This window comes from Triturus cristatus, chromosome 6 (genome assembly GCF_964204655.1).
Source record: "Triturus cristatus chromosome 6, aTriCri1.1, whole genome shotgun sequence".
NCBI classification, from domain to species: Eukaryota; Metazoa; Chordata; class Amphibia; order Caudata; family Salamandridae; genus Triturus; species Triturus cristatus.
The window spans coordinates 1,347,171,366-1,347,193,874 of NC_140589.1; the positions used below are offsets into that span (position 1 = coordinate 1,347,171,366).

General features: G+C 49.5%; 1 protein-coding gene across 1 annotated transcript in view; it reads left to right on the forward strand.

The window, feature by feature from the left end:
• Window positions 1-22,509, forward strand: part of USP34 (ubiquitin specific peptidase 34) — a 2,509,780-nt gene that overhangs the window by 127,095 nt on the left and 2,360,176 nt on the right. The window contains exons 7-8 of the mRNA XM_085612349.1: window positions 5,914-6,106; window positions 16,981-17,042. Of these exons, the coding sequence (XP_085468475.1) occupies window positions 5,914-6,106; window positions 16,981-17,042 (255 nt within the window). The remainder of the gene's footprint in view (window positions 1-5,913; window positions 6,107-16,980; window positions 17,043-22,509) is intronic.

Below are 22,509 nucleotides of genomic sequence, written 5' to 3' on the forward strand. Positions count from 1 at the left end.
AGTGATTTGAGATTTTTTAGATCTCTTTAAAAAGAGAAGTGGAAGAACATAGTTTGTGTTTTTTTCCTTCTGTAGTGCCAGTTGGTCTACCTAAGGAGACTTCCTGACCATTTGTTCAAGAGACAATTGTATTTTTCTGCTGTCCCATTAACGCATATGTTTGTTTTATTTATTTGGTTCATCATATACTTGACTTTCTTTTGTACAAACAAATTACAACTGACAACTTATGGGCCTGATCTGATCGAGACATCTAGCTGCAGTTTCCTCACCTTTGAATTATCCCAAGGCAGCAGATTGGATCCAGAACTTTTTGACAGCAGTACCTCTGCGTGTCGTTAGAGGGTGTTGAGCGACTCAGAGTCTTTAGCGACCTCGTCCACCGGATGTGATGTTGACATAGACCATTTAAGCCCTGCCCTGTTGCCTGTTTCTTCTACCCGCTTCAAACGTGGATCCAGAGAACGGTTCTTCACACCGTTTTTTGGCCTGTCTACTTTTTTGTCGATGGAACAGTGTACCTTTTTCTCATGTCATCAGAGTTCGAACCCTGTGGGTCCTGTGGACAGCAGATTTCGACCACATATCCTCAGACTTCTTGCATGTGGTGCCTTGGGGATCACTATGACTCTAAGGAGTGCAACTCCTGTCGCCAACTTCACCCAAAGTCGTTGCGGAAATGCATGCATGAAGCTACTGGTGACGCGGTTGTTGCAGGTTTTGCGTTGTTCGTGGTCTCGTTCTCGTTCCAGATAATGCTCAAGAGCCCGCTCCAGAAGTCCTTACCGTGGGTGTCTTTCGACCTCACCGTCCAAAGGTAAGTTGAGACACAAGTGGTGTAAGTTTGGGTCTCCACCATCCTCTGGTGCGCTTTTCTGCCCCAAGGTGGTCAGAGGAGCCGTAGTCGGATTAGTGTCGACTCCAATGCACAGCCTTTCAGGGTTCCCACTGTGACGCCAGTGCCTGATCAACTCTGACGTCGGCGGTACCGATCGACGCTACGCCATCTCCTCTCTCCAATCTGAGGCGTCGCCGCATCGACGCTGGATGGTGTTGGGGGTGGTGCCAGAGGTGCAGTTCACCTTGGACACCTTTCCCCCAACTTCTGAGGAGCCCCTTACTTCTTTCCTCCAGGAGAACATGTTTTTGAAGGCATAGGAGAGGAGACTAGGTTTATTCACCTCATACATGACACTGTCCAGCCTTCTCTGGAGGTTAGTTGGCTAACTGAGCTTGTTGAGGCTAGGAACCTTGACTCCTCTCCCTCCTCTGTCCTCTTTTCACCTCCCGGCCTCACTACCAATGTGAGCTCCGCCTTTGCTGAGCTTCTAAGGAAGGCATCTGTGGTTCTAGAGCTCCAGTTCCCTTCTGTGGAGGTAGCCTCTGACCCATTGATTGGTGTGCTTCATCAGGGCCACACGGGTTGAGCCTGTGCTTCCTTACAGTGAAGCCTTATGGGATATTTTGTTTGGCTCTTGGGCTAAGCCCGCTAGGGGATTCCATGTTGACCGGTCTATAGCACTTAGATTCCGCCCTGCCCATGGGGACCAGGCCTTCCTTCTCCGGCAGCCTACTCTGCAGCAGTTTTGTGGTGCAGGCCGCTATAGTCTCCCGTGACCTCAGCACCCTCCCGAACATCCTTCCGGACAGAGAGACCGGGAATTTTGATACTTATGGTAGGCATATTTTCTCTGCCACCAGTTCCGCCTTGCGGTCAATTAATGCTGTTTGTTTTCTGGCCCGATTTTTCTCATGTGTTGTGGGATTAGGTCACACACCTGCTACCCTGGCTTCCGGATGAGATCTCGAATGATCTATGATATGATGTGGTATAGATACCACAGACTCTAGGGCGAGACATGGCTCTTTCAGTGGCACTCAGACATCATGCCTGTCTCTGCATCTTTGGTTTTTCAGAGGATATTCAAGCCTCCTTGGTAGACATGCCCTTTGATGGTGTACATCTTTCTGGTGCTCAGGCCGATTTTGCTTTGCAGGGTTTACAGGACAGTCTGGGTGGAACAAAATATTAGTTCTGTTTTCTGTACCGTCTACTTCCCTAGTTCTTCCTGTAATAGGCTTGTATTGGGACGTTCATCCTTGATTAGTTTCACATATGAGCCCTTCTAGGGCAGAGCGCATTGGTTTTGCTTTTCAAATGCCCTTTCCACCTACTGGTGGCACCCGATGAGGTGTTCCTGCCTTCTGCAGGTATTATTCTTAGACTGTCGATGACATGTTGTGGTTCCCGTTACTTGGGACATATATTACTTTGTGGCTTTATGTGGACTTCCAACACCTGCTGCTACCCAAGTTAATTCTATATGGGGTAATTTGCTTGCTTTGTACGAATGCACCGTTGCCTTGTTCCCTGTTCAACGGGGACCATCTTCTGTATGTCTTATAGGGAGTTCTAGAGATGTTTCTGGCACTTTAGTATCCCTTATAGGGGACTTCAATGTATGTGCCTCAGAAAACAAAGTGCAGAGGTTTTCCACCTTGCACCAGCGCCCCATGGGGTATGCCTTAAATTCTAACCGGCAACCTTCTTTCCCGAGTAGAGTCAATGAGCTTGGTGGCATAGCCTTGGCCTACGGTATATTGTCAGCTCCTGGTCTGGGCAGTGTTGCCACTTAGGTCCCTTATTAGTGAGCTGGCACTTATTTTTTGGCTGCTCTCGCTATGCAGTGGCAAGAAACACTCCTTCCACTGTTCTCTCAGGAATACGTGTTGCGCTATCTTATCTGTATTTCAGCTATGGGTGGACCTGTGCCACCTCCTTTGCTGTCTCTACTCTTCTTAATCTTTGAGAGGAGCTGTTATTACTTTTCGCTTTCGGGAATACCTTGTACCTTTTTGTTCTGACAGGTAACCTTTCTGTGACAATTCAGTGAACAACCTCTGCATTTAGGTACCGTACTGGTTGTTCTTCAGATGTTACCATCTGACCCCTTTCTTTTGTGTTTGTGGCTGCTTTTTTCTTCTAGAGCTTGTTTTCTTTGAACATTATGGTTCCTTCTCACTAGGGATTGGCTCATAAGGAGGCTTGTTGCTTCTTATGGACTCTTTTCCTGAGAGTTCTTCCCACATCTTCACAGAATGTGATGCAGTTCCTAACCCTTAGGGGTTAGTTATACCACTTCTTCCTTATTTTGTGGATTCCTTCTGCTTAAAGTATTCTCTCTCTTCGTCGTCTTCTTCGAAGATGTGGGTCTTTTCTCCTCTATTGTCCTAGTATAATGAACGTTTTTGGATAGGCTTGGATCCTGTCTCCTGTAGACACATTCTTTCCTGGCCTCAATCCTTATTGTGCTTGTATTCACTGCCACTCCCTCTGTTATTTCAGTGTTTTCATTCTGGTAATTGGTTTTAGAACTTCTACTTTGGGCGGGACTTGGTCCCTATATGACTGTGTACTCTATCTTTTATCTGATGTTTCAGCCAGGCCCTTCTCTGTCTGATATCTCCTTCTATTAAATTGGAGGCTGTTTTTTGTCTAAGCCTTCCGTGTGTGGGCCTTTGTTTCAACTTGAACTTCTTATAGACCCAGGTGGTGATATTCATTTCTCTACTTTAGCAGGGCTTTCAAACCTTGTCTTTTCTTTTTTGATCTATCAACTTACTGATTGTACCTTTTCAGTTAGTAGCGTTGTTTTCATGTTTCAATTGGCATTTATTTTTCTGGGGTGTGATATATCTCCACTCCCCCTATTCTGTTATATGGTACCATGCCCCTTGATACTCAGCTGATAGATAGATAGATAAATCATCAGGGGAGCTACTTAGTAATTATGCTTCTATGGAGTGTTGTCTTAGAACACTACTTTCCTCCATTTCATGGGTAAAGCTTTCCCCCATGCTTTTCAATGTCTTACTCACTTCCGTCCCCTAAGGGCTTTACCATAGTCCTTCTAGTGAAGCGTCTCCCTTTCCCCACCTATATTCCTAAGACAACCGGTCACTCTATCTTATCACTCACCGGCTAGTCCTGTCAGGGATCTTTTAGTTGGATCAGTTCGCAGCCCCTCATCCGGGGATGGTATTGCTTGGGCACCTAATTCAAAGGTAAGGAATCTGCGGCTAGATGTCTCTATCAGATAAATAAGTTACTTACCTCCGGTATTGCCTTATCTTGTAGAGACCGGACCTAGCCACCGATTCCTTAGTGGCCCACCCGTTCTCCCCGTTCTGCTAACTAGTTTTTCCTTTTATGTACAAGTACCCTTTCTAGGCATTCTATGCCTTTCAGTAGGACTGAGTAATTGCTTTAACCCCTTCGCTGCGGCGAGAATTCCGCCGCAGCGCTGGGGGGGTTTGGGGGCAGCACGGTGGCGCGGTGCTCATGACTGAACCGCGCCGTCCTGAGTCACGGGCGAGCTGTGCTCATGACGGCGTGGTTCCGTCACGACTCCGCCCACTCTCTAATTCGCCCGCACAGGCGGGGAATTCGAGCCGCATGGGAGGAGCGGCCGCTCCATGACGGAACCACGCCGTCATGAGCACACGGTGCCCGTGGCTCATGACGGCGTGGTTCCGTCAAGGGCACATAAGGGGTTAAGAAAAAGATGTCTCTGTTTGGGCACACTGTTTTCATAAGCATTTTCTATAAGTGGCTCTGTGTTTTTGGCATGGAAAATAGTCACAGAAGAAACTGACGTAAGCACATAAGGGAAGGGCTTGTATGTACTCTTGTCTACTTCGCATCCGGTAGGCAGAGTAATTCGATGCCCTCTAATGACACGCAGAGGTACTACTTAAAAAAAGAAATACAAAAAAAATACTGGATCCAGTCTGGTGCCTGGGGGACAATCTGAAGGTAAGGAATCTGCAGCTAGATCCTGTCTCTACCAGGTAAGGTGTTACCAAAGGTAAGTAACTTATTCTTTTAGAGTTTAGCGGATGGATTAAAGGCAGACAGGGTAGTGGAGGATTTTACGTCCGCCCCTGGCCTTACCCACCAAACTTAGATAAGTCTATTGGGCCCGTGTACATCTCTATATATTGGCAGGAACCACCATCATACCGGTTTCTGTTAGTGTGGGAAATGTTTGATGGAATGCGCTGCCAAACATGACGGCCAGCCATAAAACCTTTCCAAAGTGTATTTTTTTTAAACAAATTCTCAAAGTGGGAGTTTGTTTATTAAAATGTAAAAAACAAATGATCCCTGTGCCATTAGTCTTTTCCTATAGTGTGGGGGTAATTTTTCTTGTTTTGCCCTCCCTCACTGCCTGTGGCCGATTGATAGCAGTACAAGCCATGCAGCCGCCCACTCTAAATATGGGGGATAGTCAGGTGGCTTATCGCTGATGGCCCTAACTCCCTCAGGCCGTCAGACAAAGGTTTATGCTGACGGAGTACATTTTACTCTGTTGTCATAAATCCTGGTAGTCCTCCCACCTCTAAATCAGGAGACCGAACCTAGCGTTTGGCAAGGAGGGCACTCTGTTGCTGTTGCGATGGAGTGCCCTCTGCCAAATTCTAAATCTGCTCCAAAGTTTGTAATATTTAATGGTGCTTCGTTTTAATTTCAAACAACTGCATAGCCTCCCCTTATTATATTGGAAGATGTGTATTTTGAGTTTTTGTCATTAAGAGACCTTATGTTAAAAAAATAAAAAAAATAGAAACATTGTTAATTTGCACATTAACAATTTAATCTGCAAAATAGTTGTTGCTCCTTCATAATGAAAATGCATCTGGTCCCTTTTTTTAATGATTATCTAAACAACTCCCCTTTTTGTCAATAAATTCCAAAGTTTCCATTTTAAGCCAGAGGCTATACTTCAGGTATTTTGGCTACTTGCTTATTTGAGGATGAATGCTCAGAATGTATCCAGATATCTACTGTTAAAGATTTATTGTCAACTGTGAATCTTAAAATTGAATGTTTTTCTTTTTGATTTACATTAGATATTTATGCAAGTTATCAGACCAGGAGTTGCGACAAAGTGCTGCACGTAACATGGCAGATTTAATGTGGAGTACTGTTAAGGAACCCCTGGACACTGCTTTATGCTTCGATAAAGAAAGCCTTGATCTTGCATTTAAATACTTTATGTCACCTACTCTTACAATGAGACTGGCTGGATTAAGTCAGATCACGGTTGGTCATTTAAAACTTATTTTCAATACTATTTAATACGTAGAACACTCGCATTTATATAGAGTAATTTATTGAACCTGCTTAACAGTGGTTTGAATTAAGAAAAAATAAAGGTTACTAAGGGATACTGCATTCTATTTAAAAATGCTCAGATGTAAAATGAAGTGTGTTAATGGATAATGAATGGGAATATGAAAGGGTGTGTGGGTGTGTGTGTTTTTTATTTAAATGAGGAAGGTATGTTGTAAAAGAAACAATAAACTACTCTCCTGTTGAACTTCAGAGGACTTTTTCAAAGTTCTGAAAAGACATAAGATTTATGTAATGTGTATTTGTTGCCATCGTAAGAGATCTGGATTTTTTAAATGAGATAGACTACATAATCCCAGATAAAATGATGGTCTCCAGCCACATGTAGTACATATAAATATGCCAGCAGAGACATGGAGTTAGTTTGTCCACCCAGTTTAAGTCAGACACATTTGAAATTGTTACATTTCTGGCAATCGCTTCATCTATTTTGCATTTTAATTAACATCTGTACTTCTCAGGGCACATGTCCTACAAAAAATAGTCTTAGGGCAGGGCATGTCTTGATCCCCAGGGAAGTGTTGGCTTAGGTGTCGGGCACCCATTCCCAACTTAAACTTGCAATATTTTCTGTTCCCAACATGCTGTAATTGACAAGGTGAGAAGCAGCAAAGACGTAATAATCTGTTTGTAATGTAGGAATTATTTTTCCACAATACACGGACGTCTGGTGGGAGATGCAGCAATTACATGCTTTACTGTGGAGTATTATTTATATATGGGAGTTCAGGGGAAGAGTATCTTGTGATCTTACAACTTTGTTCCTGTGTGGAACTGGCTGAGCTGATAGTCTACCAGTCTCCAAAGGGAAGAAGTATGCAGGTATCCACACTCTGAAAATCAGCAACTTGTGCGGAGATCAAGAAGGGCAGGGACAAGCAAACTCAATGTCTAAATTGCACGTAGCAGAGTTAGGAAAGACCATCGCTGCAGGTATCAAAGCATTTCAGATTTAGCTTTGTAAGTGAAATATGAGACCTACATGACCGAGTGTTCCTAAAACAATAAGCTGTTAATTAACTGAGAGCATTGTTGAATACAACATGAAAAACAATCACCAGTGAGGTCAGAAGAAAACATGTATGAGGTATGTGTGGCTGTAGATACACATTCTGTGCATACTCCTGCCAGCTAGTGCTGGGCCTTGAAGGGTGCAAGTTGTTTTTCTTCGAAGAAGTCTTTTGAATCTCAAGGTACTGTGACACCTTCTCTTGCTAGTAATGTGCCTGGGCATTGTCTCCATTGTTAGATTGTTCATTTTCTTTCCGCTGTTAGGTTCGTATGTGTGCTCCAGTTAGACACAGGTGTGGTGCTCTGTTCTTTTCTGTTTACACGAGTCATCCCTATTTTTGTATTGTTTCGATCGCATTTCTCTTTTGTTTCGGGTCGACAAATCCTACTTTGACCTGGCAGTACTCCTCGTCTCACTTGGGCCTTAGCCGTTAAGGGCCTCCTAAGTCGCTTGACTGTGTCCTCCCTCCACCATGTCCTCACAGTGATGGAACAGACGCCATTTCACTATGGTTCTTGCTGCAATGTGAAATATCCTCTGACCTATCTCTATCAGGTCTGTGCTTTGGGTGTCTCCCGAGCATAGCAAGGTTGCTTGCAATTCCGGTGTAAGAAAAATCTCTGGGACAATCTGGCCCCATGTCTCGAGATGTCGCTTAGAAGCAGAGAGGACACCTGGACCTTTTCAGCCCCATGGACATTGAGGCGGAACACCATCCATAACAGTCTGCTACAGAGGAGGAGGCTTTATCCCCCGATGACTTCTCCGATCTGGAGATCTAGGGTCTTCCACTTGCGCAGCCAGCTGTGAGTACAGTACTGCCCCACTAATCCCCCATCACGATCCCAAACTGAGGAGCCTCTTCCAAAGAGTCGTCCAGCCACTCTGGAGCACCAGAGACCGAATGCCAGGCAGCCACTACCTTCGGGCGATGGTTGGCACAACTACTATCTTCGGATGCAACGCCCAGCTTAACGCCGAAGAAACCATCAAGGCCGACTACTTTGGCACTGCCCACACCTGTCTCGAAGCCGATTGCTTTGGCGTTGAAATTAACTTTGGAGCCGAGACCCTCTGCGCCGACCAGTAAGACTGGACACTGCCTCCTGGACCATCAAGCCCATTCTCCATAAACTTCAGGAGGAGATCGACGCCCAGTAGAAACACTTAATGATACATCCCCATACAGGCCTGATACTCACCCGCCTCTGTCGCTCAACAGTCCAAACGACCGGAGTCATTTGAGGAATTCTTGGACATGTCACCTCCACCCAAGCAGTGCAAGAAAGTAGACAAGGCTACAAGCCCTTTCCCTGTCACTCTTACACCACCACCTCATCCTACTCCACATCACTCACCCGCCCCACCGTCTTCTTCAGGCGACTCTGTTCCCTATACTTTTCAGTGATCACCTTATGCATACTTGGGGAGATGGGGCGAAGGGGATACCTTCAACACTTCCCTTCAGGGGGATCCATAGGACACCTATGGGATGCTGACCCACGAGGGGACTCAGATCCTGACCTGTACCATGCCCGTCCTGACGACTTCACATACTACCATGAACTTCTTGGTAGGGCTGCCTCTTTCCCCAAGTCGATCGCCACACTGCGCCTTTAGGGGAAGTCTTCCTTTTTTAGACCCTGTCCTCCACCCACTGCTCCGCTCAGTATCACCCCATGCATAAAGGCATACTCCCTCACACCCCGGACATCTTTCACAACCACATCCGCGGCAGAGTCATTGCTCATAAGGTGGACAAAAAATACAAAGCTTCTCCTGATCCTCTACATGGCCAACTTCTACCGACTTCCAGGCTAACTCTCAAACTACTGGTGAGATGCCCCTCCACCAGATAAAGAGAGTAAATAAATAGATGCTGCAGGTAAGAGGGTAGCTGCACAATTGGCCAGCTATTGGCAGATTGCCATTTCGCTACGGTCTAGGTTTGACCGTGCCCATTGGGATGAAATGAAGCAGATCTTCCAACATCTCCCAGAGAAAAGCCGATCTCCAACACCACTATCTGCTGCACACTAGGTGCAGCGGTCACTGCAGTAGGGGCTGGGGGTAGGGGGAGGCTGGGGGTAGGAGGGAAAGGAAATGGGGGGGCTGGGGAGGCTGTGGGGACGGAGGGGCTGGGGGAAGGGGTGGCAACTTTAGTGTCCTTCGGCGCATACATAACTGGCTCTTTATCTCCAGCTAGCTTCAAGCGGGAAGTCCAACAGCCACACGCTCAACAGTCATTTCCCAGAGCCACTAAGCCTTGACTTGCCTCTCCTCCCCCGATGATATGACCTCAAAGGTTCTTTCCCGCTTAGCAGAACTTCACCTCCAACCAATGAGTGTTGGATATTATCCAACATGGTTATTGTCTGGAGCTCACTTACTCGCCTCCCACACAAACTCTCCCCATAATGCAACTGGTGCTTGTGTAAAGCGCTCTGATGCCTTCAGGTCAAGTTTGCGTTATGTAAAACTAAGGGGGAAAAAATCCCAAAATTATCAGACTACTTGGGCGAGATGCCCAAGCGCTCCTTCTCAAAGGAGCCATAAAGCCCAGCCCCTACCATCAGCAGGGCAAAGGAGTATACTCTCTGTACCTTCTCATTCCTAAAAAAGACTGTTCTCTTCAGCCCGTTTGGCCCTCAAGCCCCTAAACTAATGCATTCTTTCAGATTAATTCTATACGGTTACTCTACAGGATGTCATCCCGCTGCTACAACAAGGTAACTTCATGGCTGCCCTCGACCTGCCGGGCTCTTATTTCCACATACCAGTCCACTTTGCACATCACTGGTATCTCAGGTTTTTAGCCAGCGGAAAGCATTACCAGTTCAAGGTGCTCCCCTTCACAAAGGGCCTTGCAGTGGTGCCTGCTCTTCTGCAAAGGCAGGACGTTCATCTATTTCCCTATCTGGATGACACCTGTCAAAACTGTCGGGAACACACACTGCTCCCAATAAACCTCCTTCACCAAGTAGGGTTTACTGTTAACGCTATAAAATCCAATCTCAGAGGGTGTGGCCAAGATACCGGCGAGGTAGGACGTGCCTTGCTACCTCACCGCCGAACTATAGCACCGGCTTTTTAACCCTTCACGGCACCGAAGTTGGGAGCGGTAGCCTCGAGGCATTGAGCGTCATCTGGGGGCACCTGGAGGATGAACAGTGGCTTCCCAAGCCTAGCGGGCAGTGAGATCCGGCGGCTGGAGTCGGCGCTCCCTCAGAGACGACGTGGCCTCTACCCCATCGGCCGACGTGCCGCACTGGCTCACTGGGTCGCCCTACCTCAAGCGACCGCCCCATAGCTGTCCGGGGCTCGACGCCGCACTCTCAGAGGCAGGGGTAGCCAGCTGTTTGGGACTGCATCGCTGGACATGCCATTTTGTTTGGCGGCACCTGGCCTGTTGCTGCCGGTTCCCTGGTGGAGCGGGCCTGCGGTGAGGACCGCCGGGCCACCCCCAGCGGTGAGGAGGGCGCATTCCAGGACCTGGCTCTCTAGCTGGGTCAGCCACATCAGCGAGGGGAGGCACTGCGGAGTGCCACTCTTAAACTGAGCAGACTTCAAGCGGGACTCGGGCACTTCAGGCCTTCCCCACAACTTCTGCGGCCTGGTCCCTGCTGGCACGGCAGCTCTGCGTGGTTGGTAAGAGCCGGCCATACACTCCCCCACCTACCCTGAGGTCTGCCACGTGTTGCAGCTTTCTGGGTGGCCGCGCTGGCTCGGCTCCCACCAGCAGCCTACACCAAGCGGTGTCTGCAAGCACACCGGAGCCATAGGAGCGAGTCGAGGGGGGTGGATGCGGCGGCACGGCTCCCACCGGCGGCCTCCAACTAGCGGGGCCTGAAAACACACCGGAGCTGCGGGAGCGAGTGGAGAGGGGCGGGACGCCCGCAACGCCGCCATTCACCACCACATCAGGCATCGCCCGGAACAACCTGTCTAGTGGTCCCAGGTGAGCCCAGGAGGGGATACGTGATGCGAGGGGCCCTCCCTTGATCGCAGTGCATGACCCTCTAGGAGTGGGAGCCTAATTTGTCGCACCTTGGGTCTGGCTTCGCCTTGGTCCTGCGCTGGGGTTACGGCGCTCTGGCTGGCCGTCCTACACGTCTGGCCTGACCCACGCAGCTATCCTCCGGTGCCCGGTGGGGATGGGCCTGCCTCCTGTGACCCCTCACGACGCCAGTATGGGCTATGACCTCCACCCGAGCCAGGAGGCCCAAAAACTTGAAGGACCCCAAACCAGACGTAACACTGAAGGAGCTCTTCTCTCCAACTCCCTCGACCACACAGGGATCCTTCAGGATGGCCCTTTCAACTCCGGGGGCCGCTGCCAAATCACAGACGGATGGGACACGGGAAGAACCAGTGGCCTGCGCCTTCCTTGAGTCCCTCTTCACGACCCTTTGGGAGGATCTACAGACGGTGAAGCGGGACCTTACTTCTAAGATTAAGGACATCCGTAGAGACGTTGATCGGGGAACGGGTTGCTGTCCTCGAAGACAAGGGAGATAATAGGGACTCTGTACTTTCCGCACTCCAACAAGAGGTCATTCGCATCCATGAGCAGCAGGTAGACCTCCAAACGCACCTCGAGGACCTGGAGAATCATTCTCGGAGACACAACATCAGAATCCGGGGAGTCCGTACCAACGTGGAGGCAGGAGACATCTTTGCATATGTGAGGGGTCTGTTCACTCTCATTCTGGGGAACCCACCGGAATTCGACATCAAGATTGACAGAGCCCATCGGGTGGGGCCTCCCAGGGCTGGCAAGGCAGCCCCGGCTGACATTCTGGACTGTATCGAAGACTTCCGTACAAAGGAGGAGATACTCCGTAGGACCAGAGCTATGCATCCAATCACCTATCTGGACCAAACTCCCACTCTCTACCAGAATCTTGCTGTGATCACATTACAGAAGCTCAGGCACTTCTGTCCTATCACGCACTATCTCCGTCAGCGTCATATTTCTTACTCTTGGGGCCACCCATTCTGATCGATTTTCCGTCTGGATGGGAAACAATACCAGCTTCGCTCTCTGTCGGAAGCTAGCAGACTTCTTGGAGTCACAATTCCGGAGGAGGAGGTCTGCAGGAGGACTGTCAAAATTATATGTGTTTGCAGGGCCTGTTTTAAGCCGTAGTAAGATGTTGGATGCAAAGTTACCAGACAGAAACCGCCACAACATTTCCACAAAATAAATAAACACAGATCCTGGAGATGCTGCCAGAAAGAGTACTTAAATGAAGGGTTTCAGGTGATATTACAATTTGGATGCAGCCCTTTAAACCATCCCTTGCCCATGACTTGTAAAAGAAATAACTTATTAACATAATTTAAATGGCGAATGCAGATTTAATGAATAAAGCTTCAGCAGCATTTCAAATGTTTAGAAATGCAAACAGGTTTCTTGAAATAGGATTAGAACTCGGACATACAACGTGCACAGTAATCTAAATACAAAGTCTTGATCTGCTAGTGTTCTTTGTTTATGACATTGCCCTGGTGACATTGCATGTGAAGTCTAATGGCTCACTGTAGGAGGGTGGAGTAGCAGACTCCGCCATAAATCTCGGCTGGGAGCTCATTTATGGAAAAGAGCCACCTAGCGAAGCAAAGAGCCCCGGCTCGGCAGGTGCTCATGTGAGAAAATAAATAGCTGTTGTGTGTGAAAAGTGTGGCAGAGCAGAAAGAATACAGAGGAGCAGGACATCATGCCAGGTCCGTCATGTGGGGGGGAAGTGCACGGAGCAGAGAGGCACACTGGCGAGAGAGCCATAAAAGCACAGATGTGGGGGGAAGAGCAACAGAAGGGAGACCTCTGAAACAGCCCTCCTGCTGCGCATCGGGGTTGAACTAACGCTGATTGTCATTTTCCCCTCATTCCAGCACAAAAAAGAGAATCATTGAGCAATAAATCTTACAGGCTATAAATAAATGAATAGTGCGTTAAACACAAAACATGTACAACAAAAAGCACCCGGAAATGGCGCCTGAAAATAAAGTGACCGTTGCGTTTCAAAATCGTAATGGTTTTATTTATGTAGCTAAAAGAAAGCACTGCTTTGTTAATTTGCACAAGCACAGTGGCACACAATAATGGGTGGAGACTGCAAATAAACAGCGTGCTGCGTGGTGAAATTTTGAAGAGTGCTTTACGTTTACAGTTAACCTAGAGGCAAACTCTTTCGAGGAATACAAACTGCTGGAGTGCTGGGGCCAAGGTGCCCTCTTTTAGCCTCAGTCAGGGGCACACACGAGTGCACCATTAAAGACCCCAGCATTGGGGTAGTAGGGGAGCAGCGAGGATCTGCAGCATGCAGCTGAAGTGCTCCCTGGAGTCAAAGTGCAGCAGCAGTAACCTGAAAAGTGTGAGGAAGAGCGGCTACTTGCGCATGCACACAAGCGGTTTTTCATGCAGCTGGGGCCGGGAGAGATGCCTGAGGAGCCGGCCCAAGTACTAGGAGATTGAAAAGAAGTGGCACAGCAGGCCGCCCATGCGCAGCATTTCGCTCGACTCCTCTAAATAACAAGATGAAAACAAATGTAAAACCATGATGGGGTAGCGTTTATTGCAGTTTTATATAGCGCGAACTCCACACAAAGATATTGGATCACTGTGCATGAGCACCGGTTAAATTACACAAGATGCCATTCATGTTTTGAGGCATGGGGAGAAGTGATGTGCCTAGAATCACAGGAGTTTGAGCACGCCAAGATTCAATCATAGTTCTCAAATTCCAAATTCTGCAGTTCTGGTTGTAACGCCACAGTCAACCCTGCAGCTGGACAGACATGGTGATTAATTCGCAGAGCGCCATTAAACTGAGCCTTGCTGGTGGTCGTGTACGACAACTTGTATTTTGCTGCTTCTGTCATTGCATACAGATATATAATACTGATAAAGCAAGTAACATTACACCTACAACAAGCCAGGGCTATTGGCTTTGCCAGTGGTTTTTGTTTGTGTAAGATAAATCCACAACAACTACGGCTTCCTTGTATATAACATTGAAAAGGCTTCTATTCTGTAATGAGACTGAAAGAGCTATAACGAGTCTCCTTGAAGTTACCTCAAAAGCAGTGACGAGTGGCATTTCTGTAGAGGTAAGATTTGTTTTTTCACCCCAAGGGCAAAAATGGAGAGCCCGATAGAGACCTGGTTTGGCAACTGCTTTATAGAACTGCCAGTGCAGAGCAACGGCAGGACCCGGCCCACTTAAAGCCCTGGCTCTCACCTGTAGGAGGATGGAACACAGCAAGGACCACAGCTCCTGACGCACTCGTGATCACACAGCACACACAACACTGGCAGTAAAAGCATGCCCTAGCCGGCTGTGCCCCTGCATCTGTGGGGGCCTAGGACAACTAACGGCGACACTGAGTCAGTTTTGGTGCAGGTCAGTTCACACAGCGGCCTAGAGCTCTGCGGACGTTACTGCAAGCAAGATTTGCCAGGACGGAATGCAACCCCAGCAGGCCAACCAACAAGATGAAAACAAATGTAAAACCATGATGGAGTAGTGTTTATTGCAGTTTTATATAGCGCGAACTCCACACAAAGATATTGGATCACTGTGCATAAGCACTGGTTAAATTACACAAGATCACTTTCATGGTTTGAGGCACGGGGAGAAGTGATGTGCCCAGAATCACAGGATTTTGAGCATGCCGAGATTCAATCATGGTTCTCAAATTCCAAATTCTGCAGTTCTGGTTGTAACGCCACAGTCAACCCTGCAGCTGGACAGACCTGGAGATTAAGACACACAGCGCCATTTAACGAAGCCTTGCTGGTGGTCGTGTACGACAACTTGTATTTTGCTGCTTCTGTCATTGCATACAGATATATAATACTGATAAAGCAAGTAACATTACAGCTACAGCAAGCCAGGGCTATTGGCTTTGCCAATGGTGGTTGTTTGTGTAAGATAAATCAGCAACAACTACGGCTTCCTTGTATAGAACATTGAAAATGCTTCTGTTCTGAAATGATGAGACTGAAAGAACTATAACGAGTCTCCTTGAAGTTACCTCAAAAGCAGTGACAAGTGGCACTGCTGCAGAGGTAAGATTATTTTTTTTCACCCCGAGGGCAACAAGGGCGTCCGATTGTTATTGCAACACATTACACGAATGGGGAAAAAAGTGCCTAGCTAATAATTAAAGGAGTGTGTGTACTGCTGCCAGTAAAAGATCCAGTCCCGGTGGGCGGGGCCAAAAGTGGACAGGGCGGTAACAAGGAGGGACTAAAAAGCCTCCTTAATAGAATACCTGCATTTAGCCTAAGCTATGATGCGAGTCAATGGGAAGAGGGGGCCGGGCCTCAAGTTCCCTTCCTCAACCGTATTGATTTCAAGAAGCTCTCGAATGCCGAGAGCAGCGCATGCGCGCTGCTATCGCCAGCCGAGACCTAAAAAGGAATCCCTCGTTTTATCCTATGGGAGGGGTAGGCCTCACAGTAGTGAAATCTCATTTGGGAGTTTTTCACTACCAGGGCATGTTAAACTTAAAGGTACTTGTCCAACCTTTTAATTACGTTGCACCTTGCCCTATGGGCTACCTAGGGCCTTCCTTGGAGATGACCTATATGTAATAAAAAGGGAGTTTAATGTTTCTCAATCGGTTTTGGATGCCATGTTAGCATGGCAGCGCAACACTGCATTCAGTCTACAGTGGCAGGCCTGGGATATGTTTTAGCGTGCTACCTAAGTGGATACCGCAATAAGTGCTGCAGGGCCACTGTTAGCATCTAATTTACTTGCCCTGGGTATACGGTGTACCATTCTACAAGGGACTTATAAGTAAATTAAATATGCCAATTAGGTATATGGTAATCAAAGCATGTTTAAGGGCATGTGCACAAGCACTTAAGCACTGGTTAGCAGTGGTAAAGTGCACAGGGTCCTAAGGCGAACAAAAACGAAATCTAGCAAACATTAGTAGTAAGTAGGCAAAAGGTTTGTTGGAAGACCACCCTAAGGCTGACATATATAACACGTGTCCCTGCCCAACTGAGAGTGGGGAGAACTACCCAACCTCGCGGGAGTTATCATCACTAAGGCGGAAGAAATTATCTGTATTGGAATGGTATGATCCAGGTCATTGTTGCACAGTAAAGTCCATTCTCTGTAGGGAGATGGACCACCTCAACAATTTTAGGTTCTAACCCCTCATTTGCATAAGCCACCTGAGGGTCCGGTAGTCTCTCTAAATCTGGAGGTGAGTCCCAAACCAGTATCGTCTCCGCTTCTTCAGTGCCCAGACCACAGGAAAGGCTTCTCTTTCAAAAGCACTTCACCTCTGCAGGGTTGGTCTAGGCTCTCATCACCGAGCTGTGATGAGATGTATTAATGCTTTGGTTGTGGTTACATTTGCAAATTAGTTCAATATCTCAGATCACAAATGGTCAGCTATAACCATAGGTAGCAGCAAATAAAAATACCCAAAAAATCTTTTTCTTTCATCTGAATGTTCAATTGTATTCTCTATCACTTAAGAAATAATTTGCGAATGGTAAGAACTGGAGAGATGAAAAGGGAGTTAATGAGGTGGATTACCATTCCAACCTGTACTATCAGTACTCTTCTCTTTATTTTGTCCTGTGCTGCAAGTAAGAACCCCTTGTTTCCAAGGACAAAATGCCATGACCGCAAATTTAAAATGGCAGTAGTTTTCAGGATGGATTAGATATTTTTTTTATGTCCAATGTATGTAATCTGAAAACATATTTGACTTGTGATTGTGTTATTTTCTTTGAACGCAGAATCAACTTCACACCTTCAACGATGTTTGCAATAATGAATCGTTGGTTTCAGACACAGAAACGTAAGTAGGAAAATGTGTGTGTATCTCCACAAATTTCACCACATTATTGAACTCCATATTTATCCATAATAAATGCACATCTGTCTCACCATACTTGCTACTTCACAGTTGTTACGAGAACCTAAGAGGTTCATACTGTTCAGGTTCCCTTCAAATGGTGGCAATTCTTTGTTTTCACTTTTTCTTTTCTTGTGCATTGAACTGCAATGCAAAAGTCCTTAGCTATATTTTCATTCAGAACACAGAGAAGGATTATGCTTGCCTTTCTTTACTGCACAAAAATGACAGCAATATCATATTCATAATCCACATCTTTCAGCAATCCGTCCAGATGAAAATACAATCACACGATGAAAAGGTCACCAGTAGAAATCCTCCACAGTGTTTGAAAGAGGATTGAGTGTCAATACTATGCCTTTCTTTGCGATGGCATACCAAATACCTCAAACGAATTTCACAAGTGCTGATCTCACAGCCCCATCATCTTTGTTTCACGTTGGTTCCTACAAAATCAATGAGTTTGGACCGAAGGAAGGATTGTGCTATATAAAGCTTGCTTTTACCTAGATAGGCAAAATCCCTCACGAGATGAAAGTAGAACTTTCTGAAAGTTAATCTTGAAGAGCTGTCTGCCATCTTCATAATGTTTTTCAATCCTCTGCCCAACAAAAAGGTTTTAGAGACCATTGCGCTTTGTGCAGTGTGTTCTCTAAAATGAAAAATATCTAAACCTGCCTCCTCTAAGTCCTCGCAACCCACCAGGCCAAAAAGGTGGAAGAGACTTAGTTAGAAATGTTTTGAAAGGAAATAACCTCCTCCAAAGCAGGCTTAAGTATTAAATATTTGGCAACCAACTCATGCTGTTTGAGATACCTTGCTTCACATACCTTACTACACATCTTGGGTTGCATACTGTAAATCATATTCTATTTGGCTAAACACCCATCCGATTAAATACAATGCTCACACATTTCTGGAAAGTAGACACAATGTCATAGTTACTTTAAAAGAGAGTTTCTTATGACCGAAAGCAACATTTTCAGCCAACGCAAGAATAAAGACACATTTTTTTTGATAAACTTCTTTTTATTGTGTTTTGCGGCATAAAGAACAATATCAGGAATAATATACAGCAGTGCAGTGAACAAGGCATCAGTATCGGTAATCAGGAAAGCATCAACAGGCAAGTGCAAAAACCCTCCCGCCCCCTCCCATCCCCCGTCCCCCCCCCCCTGCGCACCCACCCTTCAAAGCAGGCCCCCCAACCATTTCCCCCATATCTTGCGAAATTTTTTTGGGCAGCCCCGTGCAGTGTATAGCGACCGCTCCTGAGCTGCACACCAATCCACCCCTCTACTCCAGGTAGCCACTCTGGGCGGGTCTGGCTGTGACCACGCCGCCGCTATGTCTCTTTTAGCCACCATAAGGGCAGTGGTGAGGAAGTACTTCTCATTGCGGGACCCGTCCATCCCGTCCATGATGCCCAGCAGGGCCATTCTAGGCTCGTGGGGGACCTCCCAACCCAGGACCTCCGCTAGATCGGCCTCGATCGCTGCCCAGTAGTCCCCCAGACGAGGGCAAGACCACACCATGTGGAAAAAATCTGCCGGAACCTCCCCGCAGCGAGTGCAAGAGGCGTCCGCGCGGAGTCCCGCACGATACAGGCGGGCCGGGGTCAAATAGGCAGTGTGGAGGTAATAAAGTTGGATAAGCCGCAGCCTCGCGGAGGTGGTAAGCGACCGAGGGCCCATAAGGGCGTCCCTCCAGTCCGCCTCATCCAGGGGTCCCACCCAAGCCTCCCATCGCTGCTTTAGCCCGCTCCAATCCACCGGTGTATTGTTAATTAGGGATTTATAAATGCGGGATATGCCCCCCCTCCCAAGATACCCCAACATCACCTGGGCCTCAGGCGGACTATGGGAAGGCAGTCTGGAATCTAGAGGGACGTGAGCCCGAACCGCGTGGCGCAATTGAAGGTAGCGGTAGAATTGAGAAGGCTGCAGCGAGAAGCGGGTCCGAAGCTCCTGGAAAGAACACATGCGGCTTCCACGCCATATATCGCCCAGACAGGAGATACCGAGAAGATCCCACTGCCGAAAGCCCGTGAGTCCCACCACCTCCCGCAGCCACGTCCCGTGCCAAAGCGGAGTGAGTTGCGTGGACGTCCCCGACCATCTGGTGTGTCGCAAGGCCGCGCGCCACGCGAGAAAGGGAGCCCGCACGACGCCGGGGAGCGACAGGGGGATCGTTGTGCCGTAGAGCATGTTTTGGATGGAGGGGAACCCGAGGCAGTTCACCTCGAGTCGATAAGCCGGGTCGCCCCAGCCCCCTGAGAACCAATCGTGGACCACCAGTAGTTGGGTGGCCAGATAGTAGAGGTAGAGGTTGGTCATGCTTAGGCCGCCGTCGTAGGAGGGGACCCTGCAGCGGTCCAAGGCCAGCCGAGGTCGACCACCGCCCCAAAGGAATTTGGTCACCATCTTATCCAGGTCCCGGAACCACGGGCGCGGAAAGGGGCATGGAGTGTTCTGCAGCATGTAAAGAAACTTGGGGAGGATCATCATCTTATATAAGGCGACTCTCCCTAGCGGATTCAAAGGGAGGGCCTGCCACCGGAGCATATCTGATCTGGCTTTGTTTACTACTGGAGCCACATTGAGTGCCCAGCAGAGTTCCGGGAGGAGGGTGACCCAGATCCCCAGGTACTTAAAGGAGAGTCTCCGGAGGGGAATATCTGATTGCCAGTCGAAACATTCCCGCGACGGGTGTAGCGGGACTAGAACAGATTTTTTTGGGTTCAGATGGAGACCCGACGCCTGGCCAAACCGATGGAGGATCCGGCGGACCCGGGGCCCCGAGGTCGCTGGGTCGGAAAGATAGAGGAGGACATCGTCCGCGTATAGGGCAATCTTATCGGGGGCCACAGCTGGCCATTCCCAACCGCGAAGAACGGGATCCGCGCGAATCAGCATTGCCAGGGGTTCCATGGCCAACGCAAAAAGGAGGGGCGAGAGCGGACAACCCTGGCGCGTCCCCCGACCTATGGGAAACGGGCGAGAGAGAGCCCCGTTGACCAACACCCGGGCCCGCGGGTGCGCGTATAGGACCGCTACCATGGCACGGAACCGGGGGCCGAAACCCATGCGTTCCAGGACGTCGGCCAAGTACGCCCATCCCACGGAATCGAAGGCCTTTTCAAAGTCAACCAGAAGGAGGGCCAGGTAGGGAGAAAGGCGGCTGCGGTGCGCCATCGCAAGATGCAGGCGCCGCAGGCAGTGTCTGGTCCCCCGCTCCGGCATAAAGCCGCATTGATCCGGATGGACCAAGGAGGCGAGCGACGGGCGCAACCGCTGTGCTAGGACCGTAGCATAGATTTTGAGTTCGGTGTTGATAAGGGATATCGGCCGATAGTCAGAGCAGGACCGCGAGGGAGGCTGAGTCTTGGGGAGGGCAACTATGGTTGCCGTGTCCGTCTCGGGCCGGAACGAGCCCGTGTCCACCACGGCTGCAAACAGGTCCCGAAGCCTCGGGGCCAGCGTCTCCCGATAGTGAGCGTAGTACTCCTGGGGGAACCCGTCGGGTCCCGGGGTCTTCCCAGGTGCTAAGCGGCCTATGGCCTCCTCGATCTCTTGCAGCTCGATCGGTGAATCAAGGGTCTCGGAAACCTCGGGCTGCAACCGCGTAAGTGTAGCCGCGGTCGTCCCCAGCAATTCCTCAAGGGAGAGCGTGGACGGCCTGCGGCGGTATAGCTGGGAGTAATAGTCAGCGAACGCCTGGGCTATCGCCACCGAGGCTGTGTGAGTACCACCCGCTGGGTCCGCGATGGCCGGAATGATCCGTCCCGCCCGGGGATAGGTCGCCAGCCGGTGGAGAAGAGTGCCGTTTTTGTCTCCCCACCCGTAGACCCGGGCCACCGAGGAGCGCCATAGAATCTTCGCCGCCTCCAGGGAATGGAGGCGAATCTCCTCCCGCAGGAAGGCCAAGCGACGAGATCGGGCGGCATCGTCCAACTCCCCCAGACCGCGCTCTAATTCCACGGCTTGGGCTTCGCATTCCGCGAGCTTCTGGGATTGTGCCCGCCGTTGGCGCTGCAGATGCCCCTTAGCGGCGCCCCGGACAGTCGCCTTGCCGGCCTCCCACAAGACGGCAGGGGAGGTGACAGAGCCCTCGTTATGGGAGTAGTAGTCGGCGATCTCGCCCCCGACCGCCTTCCGGAAAGCCTTGTCGTGGAGGAACCAGGCGTTCAGACGCCACATCGGACGGGCAGAGAGGGGTGGGGGACCAAGAGCGAGGAGCACAGGCGAGTGGTCCGAAAGGCCCCTCGGAAGAATGCGTACATCTCGCACCCCCGCGCAGTCGGTGGATGGTACGAAGATGAGGTCGATCCGGGCATGGGAGTGATGGGCCGCCGATGTGTGGGTGTATTGGCGTGCCTGTGGGTGCCAGATCCGCCAGACATCGCAGAGGCCCTGCGCTTCGGCCCAGGATGAGAGCTGTTTTGCGCGGGCGACGCGGGACAGGGAGACCGGGCCCGTCGAGTCCAGGGGAGGCGAGTAGACGGCGTTGAAATCTCCGCCGAGAATGAGGGAGCCCGCCGGAAGTGTCGGGAGGAGACCCGCCGCGTGGGAGACGGCCGACTGCAAGAGGGATGGCGCCGCATAAAGGGACATCAGGGTAAGGGGTCGCCCCTCCAGATTGCCAGAAACCACCACTACCATACCTTGGGGGTGCAAATGCACCCGGGACAGGACAAAGGGGAAGGACTTGCGGAGCAAAATGGCCACCCCTCGGGATCCCCGCACAAAACCGGAATGCCATACCCTGTCGTAACCGTAGCGGCCAAGGAAGGGGCAGTTGTTACCCAACAGGTGAGTCTCCTGGAGGAGGAGTACATCGATCTCAGCGCGTTGCGCGTATTTGAGGACCGCCATACGTTTAAAACGGTCCAGAAGACCATTGACGTTCCAGGATAGTATGCGCATGGCGGCCCTAGGGACAGGCGGGTCAGCCATGGTCTAGGACAGGAGAGGGGGCCAGTAGGGGCGCGGCTGAGCAGGCCCCCAGAGAGGAAGGACAACGGGACATCGGGCAGGAGAGCAAGCCAGACAGCACATGATGCCTTAGTACAACAATTAAGAGGGAGTCATCCCCCACCAACAAAGTCTTCCCAACGGGGAAGAAACAACCCCAAACCAACCCCAACCCCCCCCCCCACCCTACACTTCGAAAACGGAAGCATCTGTCGCCCGAACCAAATGGAAGAACCACCAAGCTAAAACGCTTGGGCTTGAGCGCTAGTGGACCCCTGAGACCGATGAATTCAGACCTGAGTTACCTGCCCTGGCCAAGAGCAACACTGATAACGGGGCATCCCATCCCCGTCCAGGCATCCCCAGCCCCCCCTCCCCCCAAAGGAAACAAAGAGAGTCAAATGTTGGGGCTGCGAGAGAGGTCCGAAGAGTCCACC